The following is a 24,685-nucleotide window of genomic DNA, read 5'->3' as shown; positions in this document are numbered from 1 at the left end:
AGCTTCTTACTACGGTAAGTTTGATTTAAGGTTTTGAAGTCTTCCAAATACCGGTTCTCTGAAAAGATCTGGTATGGGTCTCAGCCACATTAAATATTTTGTGCAGTAAAGCCTACTTTTTATACATAAAAACTAATTTCAGGTCATGGGCCATTCAGTACATATAATCAGATGCAAGTTGGAATATCTTTTATTCTTAATAATCAAAAACTGCTAAAGAATAATGAAAATTCTTGCAAACTGACATAAAAACTTCAATACTGTGACTTTATAGGATCTTATGGTTGGTGATGAAGCAAGTGAATTACGCTCAATGCTGGAAGTGAACTACCCAATGGAGAATGGCATAGTCCGGAACTGGGATGATATGAAGCACCTCTGGGACTACACATTTGGACCAGAAAAACTTAACATCGATACGAAAAACTGTAAAATACTACTCACGGAGCCTCCCATGAACCCAACGAAAAACAGGGAGAAGATTGTAGAGGTATGTTTCTTGACTTGAATAAGGAAAACCTATTTGTGGAGAGCAGGAATTGATGATGGCAGGCACTAAATTTTGTCTAAGAGGTCACTGCTTTTTTAAAATGTAAGATAACCCCTCAAGGCAACATTCTTCCTTGCAGAAAATGGGAGAATTGGTTACAGCCCAGAATAATCACCTTCCTAGTTTATCCAAGGGCAAACAATCCTACTTAGTCCTAAAGTCTAAACAGACTAGCAGTCCCGTGCAAGCTTCTGGACCAGGAAATCACTGATTCAGGCACTGAAGTTCAGGTATGCCTGCACATCCCATCCCCATTGACCCAATAAGGTGAGCTGATGCCTAATACATAGGAGAGGTCTTCCAAAACCCAGTTAATCTTCCTTCACCTCCCTTTCTCAATGACTTAATCCTGCAGTATTCTGAGTAGACCAAATCAAGCAAAGCACTAAAGTTCATGCTTATCTTTAAGCATGTGAGCAGTCCCATTGACTACTGTATATTGGATTAGTGCCAGAGTTCTCAGCATTTCTCAGGATCAGGCCCTAAATGAATTTGACTCCAGCTGGGAGATTAGCAGAGTTTACAGGGGAAATTAAGGTGGTGGCTTGGAAGTAAGGAGTGGTTTACCAGGCAGAGTGTATAGTGTTGTTGTAGGCACCTGGGACATGTTAAGAAAGAGTCAATTTTTGACAGCACATCTTCTTCCCCCCTCCCCCGCCCTCCAAATCTGTAATAGGTTCTGGGGACTATCTAATAACAGCCTTTCTAGAAAGGCGGTCCTGCAACTAGTTGTCGGGTGCCACAGTGCAGTCTGGAGTGGGTGAGGTCGTAGAGGGTATGTCTACACTGCAATTAAACACCATAGTTGGTCTGTGCCAGCTGACTCGGGCTTGAGGTGTGCGGCCATTTAATTGTGGTGTAGATGGTGTAGACGTTCCAGCTCTGGCTGCAGCCTGAGGTCTGGCACTCTCCCACCTCGCAGGGTCCTAGAGCCTGGCCTCCAGCCTGAAGCCAGATGTCTGCACTACAGTTTAAACAGCCCCAGTCAGCTGGCACAGGCCAGCTGTGGGTTTTTAATTTCAGTTTAGACATACCCTTAGGCTGCATCCCCAATCCAGCATTGACTTAGATGGTCAAGTGCCTCATATAAAAGAAATAGCTCCTTATACAATTCCTATTTTTAATAATTATTTGTCACAAAGTCTCACAGTTTTGGAAAGGTAGTAATGTGAGAATAACATAAAATTTGTTGACTTTCTGTCACGTTATTACTCTAGCAAATAGACCTCTGTTAATGTAAATATTCAGTATAGTTTCAAATGTGGCAGAGAATACCTCGGTAATAACCTCTTCTTTCAGAGACTTTGCTGCAGGAATAAATTGATTATTAAAAAGGTGATATTTTAACTGAAAACTTTCAAAGACTCTGTAGAACATTAGTGTTAACGGATATGAAACTTGAGGTTTTGGGGGGAGTGAGCTCATGAACGTTAAATGATGTCATCTCATAATGCTATGTAAAGCAACGTTAACTAGTCATGTCTGCTTTATCAGGTACATTCATGACTGACTGACTAATGTGGTGCAATAGACAGACTGAACAGTTCTAACAAATGTATGGCTGCCTTCATGGCATGAATGATTGAATTTCCTTATCAGGTTTCTCGGCCATTCAGAAATCTATCAGGATGTGGTTGTTTTTTGTTTTTCTGGCTTGTTAGGATATAGATATTCAGGCCTTTCTGTAAAGGCCTATACTCTAAGAATTTAGGTGTATTCTTATCACTTAGCTAGTTATAGAGGTAGAAAAGAAAGAATCAGAATCACTGTCTGCTGGTGTAAGGGCCTTCTCTTACTGTGACAGTCTGAGGCCCTGTTCTTAGGCTAAGATCTCTGGCTAAACAACAGAGGCAGCCATAAGCTGGGAAGTGAACGGTCACATCCTTATATTCCAAACTAGTCACATTGAAAGAAGGTGCTACAGTGATAGAACAACAAAGAAATGAGGATTTCACATCCCAGCTATTGATAGGTGAGTTCTTGCCAGACAGGATGTTATCAAACTAAGTTTCCTTTTACATCTTCTAGGCCCTTCCCTTTCTCTGGGGCTGATCGGCATTATCAGGACAGGATTGTATTCCTAACAGCCCAATAGCACCTTCTTTCAATGTGACTAGTTCGGAATGTGAGGATATGACTGTCACAGTAAGAGAAGGCCCTTACACCAGCAGACAGTGATTTTTGATCCTTTCTTTTCTACCTCTATAACTAGCTAAGTGATGAGAATACACCTAAATTCTTAGAGTATAGGCCTTTACAGAAAGGCCTGAATATCTATATCCTAACATGGCTTATCCAAAGACTCTGTTGTGATTATTCTAGTACAAAATGATCTTGTTTGAGCTCACTATAACTTCTGAAATGTATTTTCTATACTCTGTTGTTTCATAGTCTTCCCTGGGGAGAAATTACCGTACTTTATTACACCAATTCAGAGAACGTAAACCTGAAATATGAGCAAGGGAATTAAGAATTTTTTTTGTGTGTGTGGAGCATTTAGCCTTTTTATATAAACACTTTTATAGTTTTTTGAGTGAAGTAAAAACTTTAGTTCTTTTAATGCCTCAGCTTTTGTATTGATCACAGCATGATGAAATCAAATCTTTCTAGTTTTAAAAGGTAATGTTATAGGAAAAGAATCAAAACATTATCCAATTTTTTTCTATTTTTGAAGCTAGAATGAGAGGCCAATCTGAGATCAGATGAAAGACTGAGTTAAGAGTTTCATAATATGTAATGAAGCTATAATAATTCTGGTATATTTATCATGAAATCCTTGGTGCAGTGCAACACAATTGCTTCTTAAAGAAATGATTAATTGAAATGAGTTTTTATGAAAAGTCATTTTGACTGTGTACACTTAACATATCCTGAGAAATCCTAACCGTTATTTTAGTCTGCCTGGCTTTTGTTAGGGCTAGTCTGCACTGACAATGCTAAAGCACTGCCGTGGTTTGTTTCAGAACATACTTAAAGAGAGACAATTTCCGCTTTGCTCTTCAGTGTAATTAGCTTTATAAGTGTCTTTGTGTAACTTTTGTCTCAACCTCTGCATAGCCGTTAAATTCTCACACCTGTAACATCCCCTCTGAGGAACAGCCCAGTTGTGTACCTTTCTGTGGTGTATTCTGTGGTGTGGTGGAAGCATTCTTTGGCATTGTCACCCCTTACAACTCCATTGTTTAGTATTCTAGAGCATTCTCTTTTTCTAGCTTCCAGTGCTTTATTGTTGGGCTCCTGCCATTTTTGGAGAAAGGCATTGGACTGGCAACAAAACAATAACTTTAATAGAAGCAAAGATTTATTTTGAGGAGAATATTCTTGACGCTATTTGGATATCAGATTTGTCAAATGTGGTGTGGCGAGACTGCAATTATAGATGTCAAACAAAATAAGTCTAAAATGTCTGAAATAAGCATAGCTAAAAACAGAAGTCTTATGTGTTTACTGCAAAAAGTATATCTTTCCAGGAATATAGTGGAACATGCGAACGCAGTAACTAATCCTGTATGCATATTCTGATTATGGGCAGATAGAAATTGTTACATACCTTTCTCCCATTACAATTTTGGTTCATTTTATGAGCAGTAGAATTCATACAGATTGGGAACAGCAGTAATTCTGTGTCAGTTGAGGTCTAGAAGCTCAGACAGTTTCTTGTTTTGCTTGCTGTTCTTTCCCACGCTCCCTTTTGAGGTAGAATACTATTTCTGCCTTGTAACTTACTGAACTGCTGTGTTTGTGCACATTAGATCATGGCCACTGCAGAACCCTACCCCTAACTTGTGGTATCTTGCACATACCTGAATGTGCAAGGTGAGTAGGTATTCTACCAAACTGTCTTCCACATCACGGAGTCAGTTTTTTAAGAACCCTACAGCAAGGTGCTCCACAGCCTGATCTTTGTACATTTCGTACTCCTTGACTTCCGTCTTCCTATGTATCACGCTCACGCAAATGTTTTGGAAAAATGTATGCTGGTCTTTCCAGTTTTGTTTACAGTGTACTTGGGTTAGCAGGCTTTGGATAGTCAATTTTTAACCATACAAGATAGCACTTTTTCTGTCAAGATCTCTGCAGCAATTCCTAAATATGCTGGCATTACTTTATTTTTAAACTCCAACTAAGTGTCACAGCATTATCTCATTGCAGAATTAGCCTAGTTACTGTTAAAAAATGAGGTCAGTAAAAGTAAATTTTGCTCATTTCCTTTCTTCGTAGTGTTGACCCTGTGAGGGATATGTGTTGAGTTGTTTGGGGTTGTGTTTTTTTTTTTTTTTTGGTTAAATGGGGTCTGTAACTCATGGAGTGTTTTGCTCTCATATACAATAGAACAGCAGTAGTATGGTCTGGGGGGAGATTTTTAAAAGCACAAATGGCAGTTAAGCATCTAGCTGTCATTTGTGCCTTTTGAAAATCGAGAAAGTAAAATCTGGGAGGAGAGGTCAAGTGGGAGTTCAGTAGAGTCTTTTAATGTGAGAGACTTAATAGAAGGAGGAGAAGACATGGTACAATACTTTATATGGGAGAAATCTGAAGGCTTATACAGTAGAACCTCAGAGTTACAAACAACCTTGGGAGTGGAAGTTGTTCGTAACTCTGAACAAAATGTTACGGTTGTTCTTTCAAAAGTTTGCAACTGAACATTCACTTAATACAGGTTTGAAACATTCTACTATGCAGAAGAAAAATGCTGCTTTCTCTTTATTTTTTTAGTAGTTTATGTTTAATACAGTACTGTACCGTACCTGCTTTTTTCCCCCCTTTGTCTCTGCTGCTGCCTGATTGTGCAGTTCCGGTTACCGACAAGATGTGCGGTTGATTGGTCAGTTCGTAACTCTGCCATTCATAACTCTGAGGTTCTACTGTACGCCAGAGAGTGATGGGGGGCAAGGGAAAGAAAATACTTTAAAAAAGAATGCCCCCTTAATTTCAAACTTGTTTTAAAATATTGAGACATACTTTGCAGATCACTAAAACTTGAGCAAAAAAGCTATGAAATATGACTGTAGATCTTAACCAGCCAAGGAACAAATTTGTGAAACTGGGCAATCTTTTAAATCGAGCCCTGTTAACAGCAGACTTTTTGAAACAGTGCCAAGGAGAAGTTGGGAAAAGTCAGTGCTTGATTCATTTAGATATTTTAAGAGAAGTGAAATGTCATCTTTTCCTAGAGCTGTTTGTTTTAAGTAGTCAGCTGTCAGAGCATTTCTGGTTTAACCAGTCTTGAATGCTAAAAGCTTCTGAATTCTTATCAGTTTTTTCTGCTCTGGTAATAGCATACTGAGACAAGGGGAAGTGGTCAATCACTTGTGACTCATGGCTGTAATAAACGGAGTGTTTTGTTCACTCAGTCTTTCTTGCCTTCGCTGTAAACTGGATAAAAGAACAACTCCATGAAGCACTGTCCTAAGTCTGTGGAGTCTGTTTCTTTAAATAGTCAAACTGTATTTAAAATTATAAGCTAAAGGCAAATTAATGGTTAAGGAGAGCTAGAGCACAGGATAAGAACTCTTTGATATTTAACTTGTGTAAGTTTTGATGAGTGCTTTTCTTAGAACGATACACGTTTGCAAGGTATTATTAAATATTGTGGTTATTTAGCTGTACGATTTCAACTGTGCCTGACTTTAACATATTGCTTTTTTAAATCCAGGAAGTCTGTGTCATTTATACTTGCCTATAGCAGCAGGATGTTAATGTGTTTGAAAGACAAGTTACCTTTACTTCGTATTATATGCAGTAAACGTTTTTCTTAAAATGTTATATAATTTAAGAATCCTTAGCAAGGCCTCAGAAATTTACATTATTATTTTTAAATAGTAATTTTTGGGTTCTTTTTATTTGCTATCTGGTTTCTCAGGCTTTAGGATACATTCGCTTACATTTTCAAAATTTTCTTCACAACCATGCACTCTGCTTTTTTTTTTTTAATAATGAAACCTGAGAATCTCATGCAATCTCTTCATTCCAGCAGCTGGTGCTTTAAGAAAAACACCAAATATTGAGAGACTGATGATAAAATCATGAGTTGGCCACACTGCAGTCCATTCTATCTTCACCAAGAACAGGGAACAGGAAGGCAGAGCTGTATAAAATAGCTTGTGGTACAGGCTCCGATGCCCACGATTGGTGCTGTGAATAGATTTATTGTAAGGGGCTGGCCCTATTTCTTACATTGCAGCTATAGGGTCTGTCTTCTGTATATCGCACAAAAGACAGTTGAAGGAATGAGTCAAATAGACGTTGGCAACAGGAAAAAAAGTTAGATGATCTTCAGAAAGTGACAGGAATGCACACCTTTAACAAACAGTAGGTTCCATGCCCTGTGGAAGCGCGAAAGCCCCTCTCTTTCACCAACAGAAATGGGTCTAATTAAAGAAATTACCTCACCCACCTTGTCTAACTTCATTCCAAAGTCAAATTGCAGTAATGAAGTACATGGCTGCCTCCCACTCGTCAATTAGTTGTGGTTGTTTTTTTCTTTGTTTTTTGAAAAACAGTTCAGTTCACTAAAGCTATGAAAAAAGTGGTGTGTGGGTTTTATTTACAAGCATTAAACCCTCCCCTTCCCCCCTCCCCCGCTTAAATTAATGTGGAATATGTTTATTAACTTACACGGATAGGTCCTAGAGAAACAAGGTGGGTGAGGTAATACCTTTTGTTGGACCAACTTCTGTTGGTAAGAAAGACAAGCTTTTGAGTTTACACACAGCTCTTCTTCAGGTTTAGGAAACTACTCAAAGTGTGATAAGTACAAGGTTGAACAGATTGTTTAGCAAACACAAGGAACCATTCAAGGTGAAGTGACCCATTAACACCCCTCAAGTAGGGAGGGGAGAGGGCAGTTGAAGGGGGTCGTTAGTTGATTATAGATGGTTGTAATAAGCCATGTAATTGTTTGATGATACCCTGTATGGATTCCAGTGTGGTAGTTGACAAGTAGAGGGGATTTTATTTGCGTATTAAAGCAGGTTCTCTTGAGGTTTTTGGGTGGCCTGTTCCATGATGTGATCTACTTTTATGGTGGAGTGTCAGAAATCTTTCCTGAATTCGCAACCTCTCTAAGCTCATCAGCTGCAAGCTCTCCACAGACCAGGACACACCAGCTCAAAGCGGCACTAGACCCAGCTAGAACAATAGATACAAAACCTGCAGACATATCTCCACTGTTACAGTGATCAACACCCTCCTACAGTACACCTTTCTTCTTTGAGTGGTTGCTCATGTCCATTCCACGTTAGATGCTCCCAGTCCTGCTGACACCATTAGGTCAGCCGCTAGCTTCGTTGTCCTCTAGCAGGAGAGAGTATGGTGCTCCAAGCTCCTTCCCTGGCTCCAGGCCCACCATCTCCTTCTAGAGGCAAGCCCACTCTTCTGTCCTCTGAGATGTCATCCCAAGCCCAACACCAGTCACCAGACCCTCGGTACCGATTGGAGGCAGCGAGAGGTACCGTTTCCCGTGGACACCTAAAGAGGATTCTTAATCTGAGTCTGATGCGGAGCCCTGTGTTCAACCTAAGGGCCCCCCGTGGTACATGCCGCCACACCTCAGTACGGGTCCTCCTGCTGGTATCTGGCGAGAAGAACAGTGGCCTATGCATTGGCCCTTCTGGAACTCTTGGTGTTTTTCCCCCATACCAGATCCACCTTCCCAACGTTTCTACTCAGTTACTTCTGAGAGGCGGACTCCCACTCCTCCACAACCAGCATCGGACCCCAACTCCAGTACCAACCCAAGTACCAATTTACAGGATGTAGCAGTAATGGGTCCGATCAAACCTCTGGCAGACTTCATCTTCTCTTTCCCCTCCCCCTCACTTCGAAGAGGGCAGAGAAGAAATATTATGTGCTAGCCAGCGGGTATGAGTATCTGTACTCTCACCCCACTCTGGGCGCCTTGTTGTATGGACGGCTAACGAAAGGGACGGACAGGGCAGTTGAGTGGTACCCTGAAACAGAAGGATGCAAAGAAACTTGATCTGTTTGGGAGGAAAATTATTCAATAGGTGGTCTACAACTACATATCTCAAACCAGCAAGTCTTACTGGGGAAATACAACTACAATTTGTGGGATTCCCTGTCCAAATTTAAGGACTCCAGGCCCCAAGACTGAAGGCAGGAATTCTCAGGCCTCTTAAAAAAGAGAGAATGTTGCCAGAGCCTCTCTTCAAGCGGCACTGGACGCAGCAGATGCAGTGGCTAGGACAAAGGCCTCCTCTGTCACCGTGAGATGATGCTCTTGGCTTCAGTCCTCGGGAATCCCTCAGGAGCTCCAGTCTATCCAATGAACCTCCATTTCAAAGGCTCCTCACTATTTTCAGAGCAGAGGGACACAAGACTACGTAGTCTGAAGGATTCAAGGTCTACCCTCAGGATCCTAGGCCTCTATGCTTTGTCTGCCTCAAGAAAGCACTTAAGGCCTCAACAGCTGCTATGCTTCTTGGCTCCGCCTCCGAGACAGGACCCCTATAAGAGAAAAAGGAAAGGTTACAAGCACTGTCAACTGATTCCATTCACCTCAACCTTCCTGCTGGGGTCTGATACGTACTTTGGTGGGCCCAAGCAGGCCTTCTCACTAGCAACTCCTTGGCCAGAAGATGCAGACCCTCCTACGGATGGGGGCCATGGAGGAGATACCTTGAAACTTGAGAGGGAAGGGGTTTTACTCCTGTTATTTCCTAATCCCAAAGGGGGCCTTTGTCTGATCCTGGACCTGCGTTGTCTCAACAGATGTCTCAAGAAACTGAGGTTATGCATGGTCTCTCTCTGGCCTCCATCATTCCCTCTCTGGATCCAGGGAATTGTACACCGCCCTCGACTTGAAGAACACTTACTTTCTCATTTCTGTTTTCCGTGGCCACAGAAGAAATCAATCTCAGGTTTATTGTAAACCAGACTCATTATCAATTCACCTCTCTTCCCTTCTGCCTGTTCACTGTCCCTCAGGTTTTCATGAAGTGCATGGCGGTGGTAGCTGCCTTCCTCAGACAGCAAGGCATTCAGGTCTACCTGTACATCGAAGACGGAGTAATCCAAGGTCATACAGAGGCTCAAGTAAAGAACAGCGTCAGCCCAGTCCAAGCCACCTTTTGAGTGCTGGGCCTGTTTGTAAACGAGTGAAAATGAACTCTTATTCCAGTTCAGAGAATAGAGTTTGTTGAGGCAGTGCTCGACTCGACCCAAGGCAGAGCCTTCCAGAGGTCCGGTTCCAGACTATGTTGGACCTGATATGCAAGGTCATGGTCCACCCAATCAGGATAGGCTGGGTTTGCCACAAGCTACTGGGACACATGGCTGTGTGCAAATACATGGTCCGCAATGCAACGCTACGCTGCAGGCCCCTGCAGACATGGCAAGGTTTAGTTTATTCCCCAAACAGATACTACTTGGGCTACTAGGTGCTTACTGTTCAATCCCTGGTCCTCATCTCCATCGACTGGTGGAAGGATCATCGTTTGTGATGATGGGAGTCCCCTTTGTTGTACCCCAGCCATCAGCGTCCCTAGTCTTGGACGCATCAGACCTAGGTTGGGGAGCCCACCTTGACAGCCTCAGGACTCAAGGCCTATGGTTCCAGAAAGAACTCTCCCTGCACATAAACATCAGGGAGCTCAGAGTAACCCACTTAGCTTCTAAGTGTTCTTTTCCTGGATCACAGGCAAGGTCGTGCAAGTTCTGACAGACAACACTGTGGCCATGTTCTATATCAACAAGCAGGGAGGAGCTCATTCCTCTGCCCTGTGTCAGGAGGCCATCTGTCTATGGGACTTCTGCACGAAGCACTCCATCCACCTTGAGGCTTCCCATCTTCCGGAACCCTGGAATGCACTGGCGGATCTCCTCAGCAGATCCTTCTCCTCTCACCACGAGTGGTCCCTTCACCCAGAGGTCACCAGGTTTATCTTCCAAAGGTGGATGTCTCCCCAGGTGGACCTCCTTCGCGACCAAGCAGAACAGGAAATGCCAGCAGTTTTGCTCACTGAGCAGGCACAGCCCAGGCTCCCTCTCAGATGCCATCCTGCTTCCTTGAACAGAACTCCTATTCTATGCATTCCCCCTGGTTCATCTGGTTCACTAAATCCTTCTGAAAATCAAACTGGACAAAGCAAGAGTTATTCTTATAGGCTCTGTGTGGCTACGCCAACACTGATTCAGCATACTGCTAGATCTATCAGTAGCAACCTCACTTCTGCTCCCATTCTGCCCGGACCTGATCTCTCAAGATCAGTCAGTTACACCACCTGAACCTCAGCTCCCTTCACCTAACTGCATGGATGTTACATGCCTGAACCCAGAGGAGCAGGCCTGTTTGGAACAAGTTTGACAGGTCTTGCTGGGTAGTAGGAAGCCATCCACTAGGGCTACCTGCCTCGCCAAATTGAAGTGTTTCTCAATATGGGTGTCTCAACGAGACCACTTTCTGACTCAATCTTCCCTTCAGTCTATCCTGGATTATTTGTTCCATCTTAAGCAATAGGGTCTAGCCCTTGTGTCTATCAAGGTGCATTTTGGCCTTCCCACACAGAGGTGAACTGCAGGTTAGTGTTCTCTCATGAAATGGCAGTCCACTTTCTTAAAGGCCTTTCCTTTATCCTCCGGTCCGCAAGCCAATCCCACCCCCGTGGGATTTAATCCTGGTTCCGTTGAGGCTCACAGGTCCTCCCTTTGAACCACTGGCATTGTGCCCTCTAAAATCAAAGCCCTTACATCAGAGCTACCATACACTGTGTTTCTCAAGGATAAGGTCCAACTGTGCCCCCACCCGGTCTTCCTGCCAAAGGTTGTTTTGCAGTTCAAAGCAATCAGGCCATTTTCCTGCCATTTGTCTTTCTGAAGCCTCTCAAGAATTCAGAAGAGCAGCAGCATCACTCATTGGATGTTAGGCATGCCCTGGCCTTCTACATCAAGAGGACTAAACTCTTTCACAGATCCATGCAATTTTTTGTGGCAGTAGAAAAAAGGATGAAAGGCCTACTAGCCTCAGCCTAGGACTTCTCATCCTGGATAACCTCCTCTATTTTGGCATGCTATGAGCAGGTAGATGTCCCACCTCCGGCCATCGTGATTGCTCACTCCATGAGAGCTCAGGCCTCTTCAGCAGCATTCCTGTGCAGGTTCCAATCCAAGGCATCTGCTTCAACCTGGTCATTGGTGCATAGCTTCTCATCCCACTATGCCATCACTCAACAGGTTCAAGACAATGCCAGGTTCAGGAGAGCTGTGCTGTAGTCTGCATGTCCATGAATTCTGAGCCCACCTCCTTGGGTACTGCTTGAGAGTCATCTAACGTGGAATGGACACAAGCAAGCACTCGAAGAAGAAAAAATGTTTACTAACCTTTCCATAACTGTTGTTCTTCAAGATGTGTTGCTCATGTCCATTCCACAACACTCTCTCCTGGTTGGTTGGCAAGAAAGAACTGAGGTGGTGTGGGGTCGGCAGCACCTTTACGCTAGCGCATAAGTGCACGACACCAGAAGGCGCTAGAGCTGGCCAGATGGATACCACCGAGGGGGAAAAATCTCCAGCAACAGCACATGCGGTGCGCGCGCTCCTGTTGAATGGACATGAGCAACACATCTCAAACAACAGTTACAGAAAGATTAGTTACCATTTTTTCAAGATCTGTGGGACCGACACATGCCTATCACTACGTGAGGTATACCTCATCCAGTGCACTACACACCACAATAGCAACTACACCTCTACCCCGACATAATGCGATCCGATAGAACACAAATATAATGATACTATGCTGCTCCGAGTGGTGTGTTGAGGGGGCCGGGCTGGGGGGTTGGATAAGGGGCAGAGGGTCCGGGGGGGGCAGTTAGGGGACAAGGAGCTGGGGGGTTGGATGGGTCAGGGGTTCTGAGGGGTCAGTCGGGGCAGGAAGTAGGTGGGGGTCGGATAGGGGGTGGGGCTGGCTGTTTGGGAAGGCACAGCCTTCCCTACCCGGCCCGCCATAGCATGTTCAATATAACGCGGTTCCACCTATAACGCGGTAAGATTTTTTCTCCAGAGGACTGTGTTATATTAGGGTAGAGGTGTATGTGGGTGAAACCAGACAATCACTACTCTCTTGAATGATCTCTCACAGAAAAATGATAAAAGACAAAAATATCCTGTCACCTGTGAATGAAACACTTTTCACAAAGCGATCACTCTGTCTGACCCATCAGTCCTCATCCTCAAAGGAAACCTGCACAACACTGTCAAAAGATGAGCCTGGGAGCTTAAATTCATAACTTTGCTAGACACTAAAAATCATGGACTGAACAGAGACACTGGATTTCTGGCTTATTACAATCCATAACCCACTAACAACTCCCTGCCCAGCAGCCTCTCTCCCCTTCCCTTTTCCCCTCTGACTGGAGATGTGTTAACAGGCCGCCTTACCTTGATTGGTCCCTTGAAATATGTTAATTACTTATGCTAAATAATCTCTTCCATCTTGTATTTAGCTGTGACAGTTGAGTACGTTTCCCAGACCTGAAGAAGAGCTCTGTCTTAGCTCGAAAAATTCTCTCCCCAACAGAAGTTGGTCCAATAAAAGATATTATCTCACCCACCTTTTCTCTCTAATGTCCTGGGACTGATACGGCTACAGCAACTCTGCGTACTGATATTTCCTCTCATTGTATGAATGCGCAAGTGCTATGTAAGAATTTAGGTGTTGCTTATTGGAGTGAAATAAATCACTTTCTGAAGTTTATTAAAAAACGGAATGGTTGTGTAAAATGCAATTACAAGAAGCTACTGATGGGTACAAAGAATCAAAGCATGTAGTTGTTGCCCCAACATGCAACATAATGCTACAAAATATTTGTCCAATAAAGGTAGCAAACATGTATTATTTCGATCACCTAATAATTACAGTAGATGTAAACTTTTCTTTTAAGCTGCTATAAATCTTTAAAGAATTTCCTCCTTATTTGGACACTCATTTTTGTTGTTTTTTGTTTTATTTTTGTTTTGTTTTGTTTTTCAGGTAATGTTTGAGACATACCAGTTTTCTGGGGTATATGTAGCCATTCAAGCTGTTCTTACTTTGTATGCCCAAGGTAGGTGAAGGTTATAACTTAGCACGTTTAATATCTAAATGCATTGCTTCGCTGAAGTCTTAATATGGTGTTAATAGGGCTGCCCATTAATCACAGTTAACTCGCGCAATAAACTCAAAAAAATTGACAGCCCTAGCTATTAACAAAGAAAAGATCTTGGTCCCAATTCACCACTAGCATAACTGAGCCTAGCTGACTGGATCTTCATCAAGAGTTTTGGGTTGATGAGCATCCGCATGAGTAGTTCTTCTCATGGTCCGTAGCTTATTCCTCTTTTCCCCATAAAAATAACACTGGATTCTTGTTTGTAAATGCTAAAACCTGGTAATATATAAAGTGACTGTCCTTGTATCTCAGATGTTTAAAGTGTCATTTTCAGAAAGTCTTTAGCATATTTTCAGTTTTCAAGAAAAGGTTTCAACAAGTCCTTTAAATTTGATTTCATTTTATGAAAGCAAAATTACATTGCCTAAAAGTTGTGAAACCATTAAGATGACTGTGTTTTATTTCTGGGGCAAGAGAAGGAAGTAGACTTCTCTGCTATGGACAAGTTGGAATAAATCATAATTTGAGTTTGAGAGTTAAGAGACTGGAGGTGAAATCCTGCCCCTGTTGAAACCCCTGGGTGTTTGCTATTGGCTTCAGTGGGGCTTGGATTTCACCCTTGGACTTGAAAGAGAGTTAATTCCAAGCATATGTGTATGATAACATGACTCCTTACACCTTTTATTAGTAGCATGGTGAAATTACCTTTAAATGGTAGAATGTGCACAGCCTTTTGGCAATAACATTTGTTATCACAGCTTTTATGTCAAGAATGGTATAAATTTGCTCTGCCACACTACATGTTAAGAGTAAGATATTAACAACTGAACATGGTTATATTTACAAATTTAAGTGCTAGCCGAAAAACGGTTGAAACAATATTATTCAGTACCAGCTGTGGGGTTTTTTTTCCCCCTTAAAAAAGGGAAAAACATCTGCAACAATTCAGAACTTATAGAAGGATTGTAAAAGATGACACTAAAATTCAGCTGACACATTTATGACACTTCAGTTAAGATAATGCCCAAACTTTTCTCTTCAATCCCCTCGTTTATTGGGTTCATAGCTGAACAATAAAAATTCTTTCCAGGCTGAAATTTGGCGCACACACATTCTCACTGGGAGGGATTTTTCTTCTGGTAATTTATATTCCTTCTAGGCATGAGGGAAGTGTCATCATTCCCACTGCAGGCTAGGTGATAAACATATCTATTCCCGAGCAAGGGCCTGCATCCCAAACTGTTGTCCTAACTTCAGGCTCTGAGACAGGACTCCAGAGGGCAGGATGGACTGCAGACTTCCTTCCCACTCTCAACTTCAGGGACTGCCTGAGATTCTCTATTAACACTGCCTAAAGTCACACTCCTATGTCAGTGGTGCTGAGCAGTTGCAATGCTCACTGATGTCAAAGGGTTTGGAAATTTAGCCTATAATTCTGTATGTGCCTGCATTTCATGGCATGTGATTTTGAGACAATTCCTATGTAAATTGGATATTGTCAGATTAAGAATCTTATATTTAAAGGTGTTTGTCTGCTTGTGATAACACATCAGAAACTAAAACTAAAGATTCTGTTTGAGCTCTGTAGCACAGACATAGCCTATGCTAGCATATCCCCCTAGTGTAGGTGCAGTCTACACTGACAGTGTTTTTCTGACAGTGTAGGAACACCATCTCCCCAAATGACATTAGCTGGGTTGACAGAAGCGCTCCTCTGTTGAGTTAGCAGTGTCTACACTGGGGAGTTCGTCAGCATACTATATCAGTCAGGGTGTAGGTTTTTTCACACCCCTGACCTACTTAGCTATGTCGATATAGGTTTTAAGTGTAGACCGAGCCTTACTTTTCATCATCAATTCTAACTAGTTGCTTTCTGCATTTTGCTTATATGACCAATTCGAGGCCGTTTCACTTTCTGGATGTGTTTCTTGTAACTTGACTAAACCAAAAAAAACCCCAACTTCTCATTGGAATTAGACTTCCTAAGTGTTTGGAAAATCCCTTTACAAAACCCAAATTAAGCTGAGACTGTCCTTTGAAAAACAAATTTAGAATGGCCAGTTTGTCAGCTCTGCTGTAATTTTAAGTGGCTTTTGTTTACGTCCTACAAAATATGAAATTACAGAAGCCTCAAATCATGCACTCCAGCGCCACCCCACCCAAAATCACACAATTCTGCTCTGTTATTCAAATAAGGTAAAGTATGTGTGGCATGAATGATATCTCCAGGTGTCCAGCATCTTTGAAAATGAGGCTAATCTATTTGCACATTAATGCAGAAAACTGGAGTTTATGCCCCCAACCAGCATTTAACCAGTTTAAATATTCTCCATTTAATTGGAACATGATTTATGGGGATGTCAGGACATGAGAAAAAATTCTATATGCTGGGGCTGCAGTCACTTAAGAAGGGTTACTAGCATTTTTTTTAAAAGATTGGGGTGGAGGAGTTCATCTCTGTTCATACAGAATTTTCCAAGTAAAGCTTAAAACAAATAGTTGAAATGAAGTGGAGAACTTAATTTTAGTACAATATTTTATTTTCAAATGTGATCAGACTTCTTTCACAAGGGGAAAGGTTTCTCTTAATTAGGACAGTTACTTCATCAGGACAGTAGGCTGGCCACCCGGTTGGTCCAGTTAGGAGGGTCCTAATGTACTGTGATGTATCGTTCTACGTATCTGCTTTCAGATGTAATATTACTGTTCTTACTTAGGCTTATTAACTGGTGTTGTTGTGGACTCTGGAGATGGTGTAACTCACATTTGCCCAGTCTATGAAGGTTTCTCTCTTCCTCATCTTACCAGACGACTAGACATTGCTGGGAGGGATATTACCAGATACCTCATCAAGGTAAGCTGAAAAAAAATTTCTTGGAGCTACAGTCCCTATCAGGCCGCTATGTGGCCACTATCCAAGTTCAAATCAGTTGAAGCTTAGAAAGTTGAAAGCTTGCTATTAGTGGAAAAATCTGTCCTCTTTCCTCTCAGTTGCAGGGGGAAATTGTTCTTGTATGCTTTTTTCGGGATGCTTTAAAGCAGGGTTCTGTACGTGGTATGGAATTTGCTGTGGGATCATTTCCTTACTGCAGAATGGTGCTTCAGAATCCATTGTAAAAACACATTTCTAGTCCTTATGGGTTGCAAGAAGAACCTTCCAACTACAAACAGTGTACATCAGGTCACTGATGGTACTAGTCTTTCCAAACAGCCTTAAACAGCTGCTCTGCAGTGTGTGAAGTGGCCCATTTATCTCAGTGCCGTGATACCTATGAAACCTAAGAGCAGTAATATTTAAATTGTCTGACTATTTCACTGCTCGTTATTTAGGCTGAAATTTCCAGCTGAAGTGGTTATTTCACAATTACAAACTGCATTCCAAAAGCCCCAGCCACCAGCCCACCCCTAAACACAAGCTCCTGTGATTATCTGGTATATATTAAAAATGGCAAATGTGGGGATGAGTTGAATTTAATATCAACATACACCACCAGGGCTACTGTACTCTTACATAAATGTTCATATTTCATTTGTTAAATCTCCCTTTTTAAAATTTAAATTCAGCTGCTTGCAGCATGCAGGGAATTTCCGTTTAAAACTGAGCCCAGAACTTTGCCCAATGGTGTTCTGGAAAGAGTGGATGGAGGGGCCTCAGCAGTTCGGATATTTTGCATTCTTGGACCTTGCTTCGCTGTGTGGATAGTGGATGGTGCTTCCTGTCCTCTGGCATTGGTCAGGCAGGGAAGGATCAATGAGAAACCAAAGATTTGGAGGACCCCCTCTGACAAGGTCCTCCTGGTCATTGCTTCCATTTCCAAAATACTGGGCTTGAGATGTGCTGCACCAAATTCTGCCTCATCTCCCTCCAAAAACATTCATACTAGACTGAGTTATACTCTAAGAGTCAGACTTCAAAAGGGAGCTGTCAGTAAGTGTGACTTGCGTAGCGATGAACCAGAAGGTATAAGTAGATACCTGCACGAGAGTCTAAGTTGGTAAGTAACTTACACTCCCTAATACATTATTTCTGAATTTGGTCCCACCTGATGTGGGGGAATTCCATTTGGAGAGGTTCCCATAGTGAGTTTCAGTTAATGGTTCCATTGACTGCATACCTGAAAGGATTTCACATATTCTGTTTGGTAAAACTGTTACTCAAGTTCATGACCTCTTTGACTGGCAATCAAAAACTAACGTAGCCTGGGATTTAGCCACTCAAATTGATGGAGAATACGTTCTGGGCTTGTGAATCTTCAGAGCTAGATTTCAGAGTGGTAGCCGTGTTAGTCTGTATCAGCAAAAACAACGTGGCATCTTAGAGACTAACAAATTTATTTGGGCACATTTGGCACCTTAGAGACTAACACATTTATTTTGGCATATGCCCAAATAAATTTTAGTCTCTAAGGTGCCACACGGACTCCTCGTTGTTTTTTCAGAGCTAGAGTAATTCTTTTAAAGATTTTCAAGTATGTGGGAAAATCTTTCCCAATATTCATATGGCAATGAGGAACGTATGCATTTTCTTCAGTAAAAGTGACTCTGTTCCAGTCAATAGAGTGGTCAAATTTAAAATCAATTGTATTGTTGCTACAACCTATAAAGACCTAAACGAAATCAGCCGGATTGAGAAATCACAATGAATCTCCAAATTTTGAAATGAAATCCCAAGAAAAAGAACAATCTGTTAGATCTTTCTTTCACTATTTCCTTTTTAAAGATCATAGTGAAAACTGTAGCGTGGAACGTATCTTCCGCTTTTCAGAGTTATACTGTCATTTTCACGCTGATCGAAATAAATGCAATTTGACTCTTCCCCTTATTTTCTTAAACTTGATTCTTGTCACATTTTTCATTTAATTTGTCTTTGGAGAAGTCTCCGTTTCTCCTGAGAAATACAAAAGAAGGGTAGCAATCAATTAAATGTACATTATACACGTAATCACAGATCATGAGAACTGAGCCACTCCAAGTTTATTGCTAACCCAACATTCTTTTGCCATCAGCTGCTCTTGCTGCGAGGATATGCCTTCAACCATTCTGCTGACTTTGAAACTGTTCGTATGATCAAGGAGAAGTTATGTTATGTGGGATACAACATTGTACAGGAGCAGAAACTGGCCTTAGAGACCACAGTACTAGTTGAGTCCTATACGGTGAGTGTATACGAGAGATGTATATCAATTTTGAAGTTGAAAACCTGTATGATGAAGACTCCCTTCCAGTATAAGTTAACACCATTTCAAGTAACAGATTCCTTGCCTTTGTAAATAGCTGCAAATTACGTTATAAAATGACTGCAAGACTTAGAACTTTCTTTCAACAATACTAAACAATGTTTTTTGTAATGGCTTGAAACTGTAGTAAGTTTTTGGAAAAATATTTTTTTCCTATTATGTACTGTTTCACAGTGAAAGATCCTGCTTTTTTGGTCTACTATGTATTAGTATCTAAGTAATATCAGAATAAGCTTTAATTTGTGCTTTCTATTCTATAGCTCCCTGATGGCAGGATTATCAAAGTTGGTGGAGAGCGGTTTGAGGCACCAGAAGCTCTGTTTCAGCCTCACTTAATCAATGTGGAGGGGGTTGGTGTTGCTGAACTGCTGTTTAATACCATCCAGGCTGCTGACATTGACACCAGGTAAGAGCAGGACATCTAGAAGGCTTTGGATCTTCTTCTCTAAAAAACTTCTATCAGGGCACAAGTGTGGACAAGGAAAAATCAATTCATCCACAAAACCGGACCCTTTATGGCAAAAGAAATTTTCTAAATACAGGTGTAATGATGAGTGTGAGCAAGGTGTTTCCTTGTGAGGTTAGTATTCATGAGTTAACATAACCTCTCTTTGAAATGGGGTTTGTAGTGCTTAGAACTAAACAATAACAAACATACATGTAGGACATGCAGTGTTATTCCACTCCTAAAATCTCTGCTCTCCAAGGCATATTGCATGGAGAGTTTATCCTGAACAAGAGAATATGTAGCTATTTCAGAGTTCGTTGTAAAGGCGTCATGTCTGTTCAGTGACAGCTGTCTGCATTTCTTGGACTTTCACTTACCTGCACATTGGGGTTTCTGTATTCGTTGTACAGAGGAGAAACTGTTGCCACTAGAAAGAATGTTTTTTTTCTCCTCTATTAGGTCTGAATTCTATAAGCACATTGTATTGTCTGGAGGTTCCACTATGTACCCTGGGCTGCCCTCACGACTGGAACGTGAACTTAAGCAGCTGTATCTGGAAGGGGTCCTGAAAGGAGATGTAGAAAAACTCTCTGTAAGTAGTGATTGATTAATTGCTTAATTTGTAGATAGATCAGATATCCTGAACTACCACTAGAGGGAGTGAGATGGTCAGCAATAGGATGTAAAAAGCAGTATGTGAAGTATTCACATCCTATCCTCTCTAACTGAAACATCAGTGTTTCAGAATGACCAATACAGGCTTTGAATAGCCATCCTGGTGACCTGTTTCAATACACTTGAAACAAGGCCACAGTACTAGGTTACTTCAGAAGGTTAAGCAGAGTTTCAATGTAAATATGTGCTGTTAAACTTTGGTGAGCAGTCCTGCACTCAGACCTAACTTGGCACCTTAAGAAATCCAGCGTTTGGATGCTTACTTGCCTCTTTATCCTTGAATTTTTATATTTAATACCACATTCCACAATTACTCTGTGTGGCTCAGTCTTTTCCTTCCCTTTAATTCATAGGTAATTGTAGTAGGCAGACGTACCACTCACGAGAATTGCAGAACTAAGATTGCATTGTGTTGCTGTCTGCCTTGTAGAAGGAAGGTCTGTCTTTAGAGAGGAAATGCTTTTTGGAATGAAGGGGGTTTGGGTTTGGTTTTTTTTTTTTTTAAGTCTTGAATTACATCCAAATTTTTTTCAAAATACCTTTTAACAAAATACATTTTAATAAAACATTTGCTCTCTAAATCCCCAAAGAGGACTCATTTGAAGAATGTTTTCTGGATCATAATTGGACTGAGCTAATCATATAGGTAGCCAGAATATATAAACTATACTAATTAGTCACGAAAGCACAACATTCTTTTATCATTTTTAAATATTCCTAGTTTGGTGGCTTATATATTTAATAATCACACATTTAAAATGCAAAATAGTGCAGTCTGTGGGGTTCAATTGTCTGCTCTGTAAGGGAATATAGAATAGTTAAAGTAGAAACCCAGGTGTGGAATCCTTTCCATTCCTCCACCCACCTGAGACTTAGTATAACTCTAGTCATATAAACTGTACAATATTTTGTGAATTGATGAACTGGTAACTTCCCTGATAATCTTAGCTATCAAAGCTGAACATATAATTTAGAATGTGATTCTGACCCCTGGACTTCTCTATAGGTACACTCAAGATGCAGTTTTGGAGAACAAGTTAATTGTTTCTGATTTCCAATGCAAAGTAGCTATTTTATTGATGAATTAATTTTATTTTAGATTGCACAAACAGAAAGCTCGCATGCAGCGTGCCCTCTCCTAGCATTTCATTCACTTTTTTCCCACTAAACACAATTTCAGTTTCACTGTTATGGTAGAAAAGGGTGATTTTTTTTTTTTTTTTGGGTCCCAGGAATCCAAACAATACCGTGTCCCTTTTCCTTCTTAGAAATTTAAGATCCGTATTGAAGATCCACCTCGTCGAAAGCACATGGTGTTTCTGGGTGGTGCAGTTCTAGCAGACATCATGAAAGACAAAGACAACTTCTGGATGACCCGACAAGAATACCAAGAAAAGGGAGTGCGTGTGCTGGAGAAGCTTGGTGTGACTGTTCGATAAACTCCCGACCTTGTTCCCATCACATGTCTAAAGCTTTTATTCCTTCATTGCCAATCTTTGAACTCATTCAGCTACATGACATGGAAAGGCCTGTCTGTGCCCTTTGACCCAAAGGTCAGGTTTTGTTCTGGCTTCTTGGGGTAGCTTTTGTTAAATGTTTGTTAATATGGCTAAATTTGACCACTTCCCTGCAAACAAAACAGAGCAAGAGCAGCCTGTCTACTGCATTGTTCCTTCTCAGGAAGGCAATTCTGGTAGGCTTTTTTCTTCTGGGTTTATTACTGTAGTTCTGCTGGCTTTTTTTTCTCTAGCTCACTGGGGGTGGTGTGCCTTTCTTAGCATAAGAAAACCTGTCGGCAGCAACTTTTACCCTCACGTTATTGTGGTGTTTACCTTTGCATCTTTGGCCGCCATCTCCATTGGCATTTTTTACCACAGTTAGGAATTCTGATTAAAACCAGTTAGGAACTGGTTTAACCAGCCCAAATGGCTTTCCACACGGTTCCAACATAGGTTGACTCCAAATGTACTGGACACTTAAACTGCCTTCTAACACAGTTTATCTGCAACTGTTTGACAGAATTCCTAAACAAAATGACACAGTCAATGGGGCTTTTCATGGTGCGTTTCTTCAGAATGGCCATCTAAGCAGTTATTGCCACAAACCAATACATATCAGAAACCTCCAGTATGCTGACAAATTTAAATTCTTAGCCTTATACTTTCTTGATGTTATATAGCTTCACTGCTAGGGGACACTGGGGGTCAACTTCTATTTAGAAATACTTTTCTTTTTATAGTTAAATTTTGGTACCATGATGTGTCTATGTAATAGAGAGCAAGAGCTGGTATATTATCAATTCCATTTCATTGGGTTTGAGGCTTTGGCTAAGAAGTTTTAGAGCAGCTGGGTCTGGAGTCTAAATCTTAATCTATTGAAAAATAACATTTTTAAAAATACTTGTAATAATTCTAATTAGATACAATAAAATACCCCAACAAACTGAGTTGTAAAAGCTTGTTGTAAGCGCTTTTGTGTACATCAGAAGCGCTTCTATTAAAATTTGCAAGTACTGAATCCTGTGCCAAGTAGTTATTGTAAATGAATCTTTCATCTTAACTGACCAGTGTTTGTTTAAATAAAGCAAGCAGATATTTATAACAACCACTGGCAGTAGGTTATGAAGAATGACCTATATTTGTTGCAGTTAAATATAACATTGACATGTGAGACTTGTTGCTAGTTGGTAAATATCCACAATTCACTCTGTCTAGTCTTGATTTTTGATACTTATGGGGAAGGAAGTAAAACCAGCGTTGGGAATGTTGTTTCCAAAAACCACATTAAAAGCTGAGATTCATTGAAAAATAGATGTTACTGGTAATAAGATGTCTGATAATTTTTTTTAATCTAGTTGCCAGCATGATTTTCTTGTTGACAGGAAATACAGGTACTATCCTCTGAGTAAAATCTGCTGCCTGGCTGCAAAGTGTAGCAAAAATTGCTCACGTATGCATTTCCATCCAACTGTTCATGGTGTCACTTCACCATTCATTGAAAATATCCAATTATATCATGTCTGACCTAATTTTTCCAAAACCTTACTACTACATTTAACAACAGCAGAGCCAAGATCTGTTGTGGGAGTAGGGACAGACTTTCCAAGTTTGGTGTGCATGACATTGCATTCATTCGTGTATATGCTAAGACCTGACAATTACACACATCTCTCTTTGAACATTTAGTCCTCATCGAACACTGCAATATGTAAAACTTGCTTTGATTCTAGAAACTTTTTTTTTCGTTCCTAAATTGATAGAGAGAGACCTTCCTTTTGGCTGAAAGCATAACCATGTCTACGTGTCTTTCATACTAAAACAGTCACTGAAGGACTGTTAATAGTGACCATTTAATTACAGAAGAGTAGTTTTTTGCAGCTGTGATTACCCTTAACTTGAACAATATGAATTTATAGGCATGCCGGTCATGCCTCAATGCATGCACTTACAATGGTTACTAGATTTTGGGGATATGGTTGTAAGGGGTACTCTGAACTCCTGTAAGTTTAATACCGGATATGCTTTAGAAATGCCGTTCAGCCGTCAACAGTAGAAGACTTGCTTTTAGAACAAATAGCCGTTGTGGCTTCTCACATGGTGCATGTCTCTTCGTTCTCAGTGTGTCCAAAAGCCATGGAAGTAAACCAAAGAATGACATTTTTAGAATAACAGTGTGCCATTTGAACATTCAAATTTAATGACTGACCCTGCACAACCCTTTGCTCAAGTTCTCATACTGGCCTCAGGTAGGTGTGTCTGTGTAAGTAAGGATTGCAAGATCAGACCCTTAGGCTTGAGTACTTCACAGCACCATGAGCAACAGATGTCGCTCAGTTTTGCAGTAACTGGAGTTTCTATGGAGACTCTGTATTTATATTAAACCCGAGCATTTAAAATTATTGCTATCCTGGGTTTGAGAGAGCGCATTTAGACATGATCAAAATGGCATGTTTGTGTGTTGAATGGGTGTTCTTGTGCTCAGTGCAGTTCCCTCTCGTGTGTGTGATTTCCCACTTCAGAACTTCTGTGTTGCTGTGAAAGCAATCTGGTTTTAACTTTTTAAAAACCAAATACCAAGTTAAATTTACAATTTAACGTTAACGGGAGTCTAAGCATAAACACAGGATGCCTCAGCAATTGTAAGAGTTCTCGTGAACAACCTATTTTTAAACGTACCTGCTTTGAAAACACGTGTTTTAGGATGTTAATCTGTGTAGCTATTAACATGAATGGCTTTTTTTATACTGTTCTGAGCAATGTTAAAACACGGTGACGTTTGAGACTATGACTGGAAAGAGAAACATCCACTGAAACAAATTGACAGGTCTTTTCAATTTAAAAAATAAAATCAGATTTTTCAAAGTAGCTCATGTTTGCTGTGTCTCCTTTGGGAAGTCACAATTCTGTTGTTTATTATATTTTCTCCTTTAATCAGCCACTTAAATTGGAATGTTATGGACGGCTAACTAGAGAATCTGAGAAATCAACATAACAAGCTCCCTATTGATCACTGGCGCATTTAGAAATGCACCAGCACCCCTTGCTGGATCTAGGATTAAATACCTATGTAGAGGAGAAATACATCAATGAGAGAAAATCTTGTCAAGACTCTTAATCTCAGTTCAGAATTCAGGCTGGCAAGTGCTATGATTTTCCGGGCTAGGTAC

At 41.0% G+C, this 24,685-nt stretch overlaps 1 protein-coding gene across 1 annotated transcript in view; it reads left to right on the top strand.

Annotated features, from left to right (window-relative positions):
- ACTR2 (actin related protein 2) overlaps positions 1 to 24,383 on the top strand; it is a 42,341-nt gene extending 17,958 nt beyond the window's left edge. The window contains exons 3-9 of the mRNA XM_084624238.1: positions 275 to 490; positions 13,542 to 13,614; positions 16,377 to 16,513; positions 18,666 to 18,815; positions 19,157 to 19,302; positions 19,804 to 19,936; positions 21,288 to 24,383. Of these exons, the coding sequence (XP_084480364.1) occupies positions 275 to 490; positions 13,542 to 13,614; positions 16,377 to 16,513; positions 18,666 to 18,815; positions 19,157 to 19,302; positions 19,804 to 19,936; positions 21,288 to 21,458 (1,026 nt within the window). The 3' untranslated portion in view covers positions 21,459 to 24,383. The remainder of the gene's footprint in view (positions 1 to 274; positions 491 to 13,541; positions 13,615 to 16,376; positions 16,514 to 18,665; positions 18,816 to 19,156; positions 19,303 to 19,803; positions 19,937 to 21,287) is intronic.
- The last annotated feature ends 302 nt before the right edge of the window (positions 24,384 to 24,685 follow it).

Source organism: Lepidochelys olivacea, assembly GCF_965140295.1.
Source record: "Lepidochelys olivacea isolate rLepOli2 genome assembly, chromosome: 3".
In the NCBI taxonomy this organism is placed as follows: Eukaryota; Metazoa; Chordata; order Testudines; family Cheloniidae; genus Lepidochelys; species Lepidochelys olivacea.
This window is presented reverse-complemented; position numbering and strand designations above follow the sequence as displayed.